Consider the following 11,405-nt stretch of genomic DNA (forward strand, 5'->3'; position numbering starts at 1 on the left):
GGGGGAACCTGATGAGGCAGAGAAAAAAACTAAACTCTGTTAATTCTGACTCTTCGGTTCTTTCGGTGAAGTCACGTAGGTAGAAAATAATATAGATCACGACGTTTCGATCGCAACACAAGCGATCGTCATCAGGTGTGAAGTCTTATCAGGTCCCATTAACACGTGTTATTTTAAAACGCGATTTCACGCGCCACGCGACCCCAATGGGCCTCCATAGCGAGATGTCGATTACCTTTCTTCCAGGATCGATTGGTGCCGATTTAAAAATCTTGATTCGATTTCATTGCGCTTGAGCCAGCTCGATTCCCCGGGGCCGGAAACGTCTCCTCGCCTCACGATCCTAAGAATCGAGACATAAAATCGATTCAGTGGAATCGATTCCCACGTGATTGCATATCGCTGTAGGATAGCGCGCGGGTAAGTCGATTGCTTCCCTATCTTTTATCGTAATTATTTAGCCGCAACTACAGTCGCTGTCTACTCTACACTCGGCTCGTCAAGACGATGGAGTCTGTCTTGGTGAAGCACTTGGACGACACGTGAGTCTGAATACACTTGAAGGCTGTTGACATCGCCCCGAGACCACCTTTAATTAGCTTTGAAACCGGCAAAGAAATGTCCCCATGTTGTAGCTGCTCAGCCCGAGCCTGTAAATGCTCTGATGCGCGTGGCATTGTCTGGTGGGGAGCGGTGGTGTCGTGGTTAGCGCTGCGCTCACGGCCACCAACACCAGGTGATGATTATCTGAACAGGTCCTGGGCCTCTTCTAGGTCGACTCGGCCTCAAATTAGTTCCTGGTGCGGTGCGTAAACATCGGCACTAGGGAGACAAAGGCGGTCGGGCGTGGTGCTGGCCCACCCCACCCCCTCGTGTACCGTTCCGGCCTTCATAGGTGCTCGCTAACAGCACTTGCCCCTATAGTCTGTTACAGGCTACACGGGGGGTCTTTGTGGACTGCTCATTTCGTCGTTCTCTGGTGGTGACACCGGTGAGACGAGGCCGTCAAGAAGGCTGTACTCTGGTGTAGGCCAGTTTCAAGGACACTGCCCATATATTTTTACCAGAGCATGTTTGTTTGCATGTTCGCCGCACAAGTGCCCTGTGGTTAATGCAGAACTCGTTAGACGGAATGGATGGGCCGTGGTCGATGCTAACGAGACGAGTAGCAAGCCCGAGAGACGTCCATTTGGGGAGATGGAGCGATGAGATCAGCGTTGTGCTGGTGTTCGGCGGATCGTAACATTACAGAACTTAGGAGTAAGTCGTGGCAAGGTATGGCGACTGATTTTTGGGGTTGCCTTCATCCAGCATCGGGCTCGTGGCTGGTATTGGCGTTTGAAGATGGCAGAAATGTCTCAAACTGAATGACATTACAACATTTTCATATGTGGGGATGTGCATATAGTCGAATGTTTGTGTGGTGTGTGTGTGTTTTTTGGCAGGATGAAGAGCCCTGGTGTAATGGGTGTGTTGTGTACAGACAGCCATGGCCTAAATCTAGGAAGTAAGTCAATCAGAAACTTGCAGCACTGGATAATGAGTTGCACAGACACTTGCACAACACAATTAATGTTTATATGATAGTTGCCATTTAACATGAATAATGCCGGTGACCATGATAATCTTACACTCATTTGTACAATGTACTCGTTTTAACAATAGGTAGGGTAATTTAAGGCCAGTAAGGGCACAATAGACTAGGAGACTTACAATAATTGAGAAAAATGGGTTTTGAGAAATTCCTCATTGAGTTTCACAATTGACTTTAGAGAGGGTTAAGCAATGACAAGTTTGGCCGATTGATTATTTATTATGGGTACCACTCAAATAGCCACATACGTATATGAGAAAGTTACTTTATTGAGTAGGATACCTTGTAGCTGTTAAGCTGGAAGTAGGATCACTACGATCAACCTGTTCTCCAAAGTGCTGTGTTTACAGGCACGCACCGCCGTGCCTAAAATGTGGTCGTTTGGTTGGCATGTGGGCAGTTTCACAATTATACATATGCATTTCAGACACTTTAAGTGGGTGGATAATCATTAATATAATCATAAAGTGACTTTTCAACTTGGGCATTGTATGTCAACCAGAGGTGGGACAAAGTCATTGTTATGCAAGTCCAAGTCGAGTCGCAAGTCATCAAATTCATGACTCGAGTCTGACTCGAGTCCAAGTCACATGACTCGAGTCCACATCTCATAGGTGGGACAAAGTCATTGTTATGCAAGTCCAAGTCGAGTCGCAAGTCATCAAATTCATGACTCGAGTCTGACTCGAGTCCAAGTCACATGACTCGAGTCCACATCTCATAGGTGGGACAAAGTCATTGTTATGCAAGTCCAAGTCGAGTCGCAAGTCATCAAATTCATGACTCGAGTCTGACTCGAGTCCAAGTCACATGACTCGAGTCCACATCTCATAGGTGGGACAAAGTCATTGTTATGCAAGTCCAAGTCGAGTCGCAAGTCATCAAATTCATGACTCGAGTCTGACTCGAGTCCAAGTCACATGACTCGAGTCCACATCTCATAGGTGGGACAAAGTCATTGTTATGCAAGTCGAGTCGCAAGTCATCAAATTCATGACTCGAGTCTGACTCGAGTCCAAGTCACATGACTCGAGTCCACATCTCATAGGTGGGACAAAGTCATTGTTATGCAAGTCCAAGTCGAGTCGCAAGTCATCAAATTCATGACTCGAGTCTGACTCGAGTCCAAGTCACATGACTCGAGTCCACATCTCATAGGTGGGACAAAGTCATTGTTATGCAAGTCCAAGTCGAGTCGCAAGTCATCAAATTCATGACTCGAGTCTGACTCGAGTCCAAGTCACATGACTCGAGTCCACACCTCTGATGTCAACCAACCATGACTAATTTGGATTACACGAATGTGTATTTCTTGATGCGGGATTAATACTCATAAGATACAGTGGTGTTGGATGTACGCAAACTAATACTTTCACTCATGCTTGGATGGTGGTTGTGCATGCAGTTTCATAACACGCACCGATAAGCCATACTCTATTAATACAATTATATACTCGTTAATGTTCTAAATTATATCCATAAAATTATTAAAATGAATGCGAAATGGTTTGAATGTGATGCCTAATTTTGTGGAAATGCCCAAGTGTAAACAAAAGCATTCATGACGTGAGTTTTTGAATGCTAGTTGCTGGTCGTGATATGTGATGTCACGCTTGTTTTCCTGCGCATTGCTGTGATGGTACTATGTGTGTGCGCCGTGCGGCAGTGTCGTGGTTCGCGCGCCGTGCGGCAGTGTCGTGGTTCGCGCGCTGTGCTACGAACTTGGCAACCCGGGTTCGAATCCTGCTCACGGCCAACACCAGTGATTATTATCTGAACTTGTCCCGGGCCTCCCCTGGGTCGACTCAGTTTCAAATGAGTACCTGGTGCCACTGGGGAGACAAAGGCGGCCGAGCGTAGTGTTGGCCACCCTCGTGTGCCGTGCCGGCCCTCATTGGGACTGGCTAACAGCACTTGCCCCAACAGTCTGTTAAAGGCTACATGGGGGATCTTTGTCTTTTGTGCGTGCCTGCAGGTAGGGGCACTCTCACGGAGAAGCACGCTGGCGTGGTGTCTGTGTTGGCAGCTCAGGCCACTCAGCTGTCACCGGACCCCATGGATGTACCCGTGGTTTGTCTGGAGTCGGACAATGGGTGAGCACTGCACCTTACAGCGCATACGAGGATTACTGATAACAGCCATGTATTATTAGAGTATTATTGCTATTTACTTAAAACGCTTAGCGCACAATTGGAAGTCCAAGTATTGTATTGACTAATCCAATTTTAACATTAGATGTTATATATATTATTTGCTTTTGCACAGTTTTGTCTAATGGCCACTCATGTTTTACGTGTTATTTACGCACCTTTGTTAAACGATTTTCTGCAATTGAGACCTTTTGTCTCATTAGACTCGTACATTCTCTATGATGATCGATCAAACGTAATAAAGTGCTGTAAAACTTGTATCGTTCATCAAAATATATTCAATAATATTGGAATAGTCTTGAGACAAGTGTTAGAATAGAGGCTAATGTATAATGTTTATACCATAAAACCCCAGATAGCTGACCTAATAGGAGGAGCCCTGCTCCGGTAAGCTGAAAATTCTGGATAACCACGAAGCTAATAAAAAGCTAGTTAACAAAAACCCTTTATACATGTGATTAAGTATTAAATGCATCAGTGTCTGTGCTGAGTGCATTTTATTCTATGAACCGAAGCACGAAATACTGTAGTCTGTGTTGGTCTACTGTAGTCTAATTTGTACTGTATTATAATACAGTATTTTCCATCAGTTGGTACAGAAAATTGCGACCCCCAATCTTAACCAGGCATCTCCCATCCTCTATCATCCCTCCCGTCACTCACCACTAACATATTGTACCGTAAAACACATTTGACCAATCAACTTCAAGGACAGTGCATACATTATCAGAGTTATGTTTTTTGTTTGCATTATGACTGCAGGTATTGTGGTCTATGCAAACATGACTCCTCGTAAAAAAGGTGCCAGTTTTGTTGCCAGATAAAAGGGTAAAAAAACAATTATCATATTTTTTTACTGGCAAATGAGGTACCAATGGTGAATTATTATCCACTTTTATCTGCTGCCTTATACATTTCGGGCAAATATATTTTCGTCAACATTGCAAGAGTGGCTTTTTGGCTCACTATTGCAAAAAGGTAAGTGGCACTGAAGGGGCACTGGCTCAGCAGTCGATAATTCACCCGGCGGCTTGGTTTGTATGCCCCTAGCTATGCTGTGGGAAATCACATGCTGCACTGCCGTTGAAAAATGTATTTTTTTTCTTTTCGCAGGAACATCTTGATCATGAAGCACAGTGACATTACAGTGGCGATGCACAAAGTGTCCTCGTAAGAAGCCAAAAGTGACCTTTGTTTCGGAGAGCTGAACGTGGCAACGCAATTGAATTACTCGCTTCAGTTCCTCTCATGGCTTTCAATATACAATTGCCGCATGACATGCTGTTGTAAAATTATAATGCACGGTGTGCGATGCTCGTAGCAAGCATTTATAAAATTAAAAGTGGCAATAGTCTCGTGTACATAAGGAACCAAGGTTGTGCTTTTCTTTGTAAAAAAAAATATTGTGTCAATTTGTTGCAATGCGCTGGTGTTATATACAATTTTCACATGGCTGGCTGTAAAGTATTAAAAGATAGGTGTCATACGATATTAGAAAGTTTGCTGGTTGGATTCCTCGCTGCGTGATAACGTCGCCCGCATCCCACAGCGTTAAGCCGGATTCGTCCGTGCTCACATCGAACTCCACCATTTGTGCCAGATATCCTAAGGTCGTACTATAGTAGAAAACAAGTTTTACTGGCTGGCTGGCTGTAGGGATAAACAGGTCCAGTATAATGTGCTGGGCCGCTAGTGTATAGTAAAACAAAACGGTGAGTGTTTGTTGATGATTTAATTACACTTGCTTGGAGTTGAGTGCAAATGTTTCCCATTACTCTGGCTATCAACAACAAGGCAACTTCTATGACTAATTGGGTTGGGGACGCAAGCGTAGGATTGATCACCCTGTCGCTGGCCGCCTTTGGGGAGGCTGTATAGTGTGAAAGGCCGAAACACCCTAGGAACCAAAGGTACACTACTGACGATGCGCTCCCCAAATTTCACCAGGCTCACTGTTCATGAACTCTTGGAAGTGCTTGCACAAAGGATAGTAACATCTCATCCTGTGTTCTTGGAATCAGTTTGTAATGCATTAAACATATTGTATTCAAAGGGGTTTCCTACAGCTTGTAGGTATTATTTTAACGATGCTTGTCCATTTAATTAAATTACATCTTCATAAATTTACCATATTTTGTTCTCCATTGATGGATGTTTTTGTGTTATGGGATTTTGTGTAAATGCTAGGCATGTAATAATTCAGCGATTCATTCATACAAATACATTATTTTGTTTCAAACATGTATTGTGTCAATAAATGTTTGACTTTGAACATTATAAGTAAACTAGCCTTTTGCCCGTCCAAGCACGGGTGTATTGCACTAAATCTGAAACTTGCACCTCCCATTAGCACGGTTGGCTACGTATGGTGCGCAAAAAAGTTCAACATACATGGAGGGATTTCTAGACTCGTGTGAGACATTTAAGCGGACGGAGATAGGGCAGCCAGTGGAGTTGGCGGAGTAGAGCAGAAGTGTGGAAATTGTGGGTGGAGGTTAAAAAAAAAGATCAGGGACGAGGCATTTTGTATCTGTCATTGGAGAGGAGCGAGGGCGTGGGGCAGCTAGGCCGAGAGGAAGAGAGTCGCGGTAGTGAACGGCGAGTGGAAACGAGAGAGTGAATCGCCGGGTCACATCATCCAGTGAGACTCAGTGAAGCGGTGCGTCACAGGAAACCTCGAACGCATCGACGAAACTGTCTCGTAACCCGTTAAGTGGCTCACGAACCTCGATATTGAAGTTTAGTTTGTCCGCACAATCCAGACAAACGCCTAAAGAAGACGCTCTTTGAACCAATGCTCTCAAAAGTCAGATCGTCACACGAGACACTCGTAAATCATACCGAACCAGGAGCAGCGGAGTGGGGCATCGCTGTGACGATGCCTACTCCACTCCCAAAGAGGCCATGATAGATGCTCACAAACACATGGCTGTGTCAATCCATGCGGTGTACCCGTATTCTTGTACAGGGGAATTTCGTTTTCGGGTCCATATGGCGTACAGCCGTTTCAATACGGGGCAACAAAAATAGATTTTTCTTGGTTCTTTCGGTAAAGTCACGTAGAAGGGAAATAATAAAAATAAAACAATACAAAAACAATTGTTTTGCCTATTAGTGTTTCTCCCTTGTGATGGGACTTTGTAGGATGAACTTGGGAGAATTATAAGGGGCACGGGGTGACCAATAAGGCCTGAATTGGTCTTTAATCAAATAGGGCACTAGTAAGGGGTTGACAGGTATGGATGATGCCTCCTCCACTCACCAATAGGTTATGATAGATGTTCACTAACAACACGTACCCCTTACAAGCGAGAGCAAATTGGGGATATTTTCCACTGTATATGTGTTTAAGCGCGCGTGTGTGTGAAATGTATGAAACGGCATGCTTATTTTCATCTTGAGCGTCACATTGTTGACCTTTTGCACACTGATGGAGGCCCAGCCAGTGATATTTTAACTGTTGAGTCAAGACCACAGCCAGAGGCATCACAGAAGACATATTTGGGTCAGGTCTCATAGGAGTCACACTTAGATAACTGAGGCTTCAGGAAGAGTTGTTGGAAGCAAGTTACGTAGTTTTCGTGACTGCAGGAATCCATATTCTTTGGTTCTTTCGGTAAAGTCGCGTAGGTGGAAATTAAATCAATCACGACGTTTCGATCGCTGAAGCTTCAGTTTTTCCTGCTGTAACCGTCTCACCTGATGACGATTGTGTTGCGATCGAAACGTCGTGATTTATTTTATTTCCACCTACGTGACTTTACCGAAAGAACCAAAGAGTAAGTTATGTAGCCTTGGCCAGAATGAGCTGGGAAAGTGCTTAAGGAAAATAACAAAACGTTGCTGTTCTTTCTTAAAATTAAACAAGTGTCGAAACAAGTCTACTTCAACTACAATGCACTACAATAAAGCAACTTGAATTGTAGGTGAGAGGAGTACGTACATTCACAGGTGTGTAATTGTTCAAAAGCGTCTTTGTGGGTATTTGCATTTGGAATCGAGTTTGAAAACATGACATTGCAGCAAACACGATGCTTCATATGACTTTAATACGGCCAAAATTAATTATTGGAATGAGCTTTAAAAGTTTGCACTATGCCATCGGCGTTGACCTTCACGTACTAGTTAATCAGCACTCATTTCGAGGACAAAGGAGAAATGACACGTGTGAACAAGTGATAAGCCGTAAGACTGCATATTTTTTCAGTTTACAGAAAGAGGATACGTACGAGTCTAAACAACTGTCTCCCTGCGCCAGAAACATGTCACTGGTTATTGAAAAAAGTATGGCTTGACAGAGAGTAATGACTTACTTTGATGGAATGCTGCGTGTATATTTACATATTCGCGAATTGCAAAATGTTTGCCTTTCAATGTTTCGAAGCGTGAAAACTTTCCTAGTTGAACTCTATGCTTTGATACTCAAATTGCGTATTCACAGAGCACATCACTTCATTGTCAATTTTAGTTTTTTTTTTTCCCACAGGCGATTGCCCATTGAACCAAGCTGGAAGTGTGTTCTGGCCACCATGAGTTATCTACAGATTTTATTTCATTACCAGATCTCATTTTTTTCCAGTTAAAACAGTTACCATTCGGGAAGAGTGGTCAACCACTGATATGATCCCGATCTAGGTTAAATTATGTCTCCATATTTTCAGATTTTAACATATTGCTCCATTCATTCTGACACCGAGCCGAATCACTTAGAATGTATGTATACATCCTCAAAAGCATCAACGCCTCGACAATGTCCCTTCCATTAATAACGTTTAACCCTCTGTACGGCACCCTAACCAGCTTGTTAAGTGTTACTCCGTTATTACGCTTTACCCCTCGCGTTCCCTGAACCAATCCCATCTGACCATACTCCCTTCCCCTGGGGTTTTTTTCTTCATTAAAATACTTCTTGTAAAATTTGAAGGTAAAAAAAATTATATGACAACAAGTATGTGCAGTGAGCGTCTTCCGAGACACGTCGAGTAGAAGGCTTCTTGTTTATTAAGAGCACACGGGGCGATACATTGTGTCACGCAGCTACACACAGGCGATCCTAACACATAGTCCATCTCCGGCATACGCTCCGCTAGCTGTCCGACCAGCGCAGCGACGGAGAGGGTCTTGCAGAAGATCAACCACGTGGTCGGAGACGAAGAGATGATGACGAGCAGCGACGCAGCCAGGACCCGCAACAGCACCCGGACCTCTGGTTCGGCCCCCCTTATATGCGCCCCGGCGCGGCCAAGCCCCGCCTCTGGCCACGCCCTCTTCCAGAACCTTCGAGCAGGTTCCCGGAGCCTCTGGATTAACTCCGCCTTTCACCTTTACCCCAGATACGCCCCCTTTATAATAAGGCATTACGCAATTCCCCCATAACCGCAATTACCCCTTCAGGCCGACAGGTGTCACCCTGTCATTACATATGTACACATGGAAGTTCATCTATTGTGAAATGTTTGAAGTAATTCACTTTTAACGGAACATTCACACTTTAGTGTGCAGCTCCTCTTCGGTGTCAACCAGTGATGTCGTTGTATTCCTTCCTCACATGACACAGGTTGGCCAATGCCATGGAGAAACCCGGGGAAGCGATGTTCAATTCGGTCATTGTGCACTAATTAAGCGCTGCAATTGTGAACTCCAAATGACGTGTTTTGTGTAAACTGCACCACGAACATAGAGACAGAGACGCATTGTTAAGCCAGGTTTGTCGGTGTGTTGCATGCCTCTCACTGTGGTACTGAGAAGGCTGTGTTGCTTAATCGGTGGTATTTTTTTCTGCTTAAACGTTGGCTGTGGTATGAAGCGTTATTCGGACTTTAAGTAAGACCTATTTTAAGACACTTCATACAGTAGAGTAGAATACAATATTTAAATGAGTAGATTATTTTACAGATTTAACTTGCTGGCACTCATTGAGTACAACGTCGCATAACCGACTCACAGGGGACCGTGGTGTATGCGGATGAGTAAAAAGGTTGGATACGTGAGCCTTCGTGTAAAATAAGAGTTACACCATCCACAAATAGATTACTGGACATAAATAATGAGCAAACTGCTTTAAACAAGATAAATTATTGACTGTGCTTTAGAAGTCAATGTTTTCGTGAGACTGATAATACATCACTGCTTGTGAACAGGATGTATTTTTGAACGTCTGTAGAAAAATGTCATCTCCACCATTCCACGGATATTACATTGGGGCTGTGGGCGGTTCATTGGGCAGGTCCGAGTTTGTGACATGCATATCGGTGTGACCGTGGTGGCAGGCTGCCAGGGTTGGGTGGCTCAAATGCTGCCTCTCTGTCCAGCGATGCTCCGGAGGATTGCTTCATCATCAACTCAAGGCAACAGCCACAGACAGCAGGGCCGATGTATGTGCAGTATATGAGTTGTTGCTTTGCTATAAGAAGTTGACCATTGCTTATTGAGACCAGATCTTTTTTTTTAAAGAATCTTAAAGTAAATGTTGATTTAAAGCTTTCGTGACTGCAGGGATTCATATTCTTGGTTCTTTCGGTAAAGTCACGTAGAAGGGAAATAACAAAATAATATAGATATAAAAATAAAAATTCTCACGACGTTTCGACTGCAACACAAGCAATCGAAAGAACCAAGAATATGAATCTTAAAGTAGGCCAGATTTTAGAGTGGGTCCTCGTGTGAATCGGTGCAACACAACACAAAGGTCATGTTTCCATGGGCCAACAAGGATGTCATAAAAACAAAACAACTATCGATTGGCACCAGGGACTCAGTGTCACTTTAGGTAGTCTGGGCGTCCTCGTCAACGGTTCACGGTGGCTATTGGGTGGATTACAGATAGACTCCATGAAGTTCTTGCCCCACTTCATCACGGATAAGAGGAGTTATACTGAACTATGTAGTGTTATTACATCCTGGAGTCGTTACATATGGCGCAACGTGGTAGCACGTTCGCTACTTGTTGCAGAGCTTCGCTGTTCAAACAAGGTGGGCCGCCCTGGTTAATACTGCAGGTGCGTCCATTATCAACTAGGCGACATATGCTTCACTGTGGACGTTAACGATCCCGTGACATCACTCAACAAGAGAAGGCCGTTGTGTTGTCGGTGTCACGGTTCAAATTTTTGCCGAATTTGAAAATTACTCAATTGTGATTACACGCAGCATCGCCCACCCTGCTGGGACACGACTGCAGACTGTTTATACAAAACCTGCCCCCTTCACGGAAAGTAATGGCACAAATACCAAATATACTGGATAATTATTATATCTACGCAACTACTGGCTACTGACTCAGTACTGAGCCGATTGCGTGGGCATTACTGGTTCCCTCAGCAGCACAATATTCTGGACAGCTGTAAGAAAAAAGGCTTTTATAGCTCGTTCCTCCAGTATAACTAAATATGCAGATTCCGACAATCAGCAGGACTGTGGCGTTATTGACAGAAGAAAAAATTGGACTCAGAAAATGTCACGATTTTTTGGGGGGAATTTTTCGTCTAAATTAAAATGCGTTGGTGTCTCTTTGGATCCATATCCAAAAATGTTGGGGGTGTCTGGACACCAACAGACAGCCACTGTGGCTGTGTCGCTGATTGGCAGCCTTTGAGCCAGCAGCAAGTAGTTCATGTTTTATTGGCGGGGAGGGGGTAGGCACCAGCCTCTGCATTGGGACA

The 11,405-nt window shown here is 44.2% G+C and overlaps 1 protein-coding gene across 1 annotated transcript; it reads left to right on the forward strand.

Moving 5' to 3' along the window:
- Positions 1 to 356: 356 nt before the first annotated feature.
- Positions 357 to 5,871, forward strand: LAMTOR5 (late endosomal/lysosomal adaptor, MAPK and MTOR activator 5). The gene is made up of 4 exons (XM_078610481.1): positions 357 to 542; positions 1,446 to 1,507; positions 3,570 to 3,687; positions 4,858 to 5,871. Exons 1-4 carry the CDS (start codon positions 508 to 510, stop codon positions 4,916 to 4,918), a joined length of 276 nt encoding a protein of 91 aa, XP_078466607.1. The 5' UTR covers positions 357 to 507; the 3' UTR covers positions 4,919 to 5,871.
- The last annotated feature ends 5,534 nt before the right edge of the window (positions 5,872 to 11,405 follow it).

The sequence above is a fragment of the Lampetra planeri genome, chromosome 34 (genome assembly GCF_965212315.1).
Source record: "Lampetra planeri chromosome 34, kcLamPlan1.2.h2, whole genome shotgun sequence".
Classification (NCBI taxonomy): domain Eukaryota; kingdom Metazoa; phylum Chordata; class Hyperoartia; order Petromyzontiformes; family Petromyzontidae; genus Lampetra; species Lampetra planeri.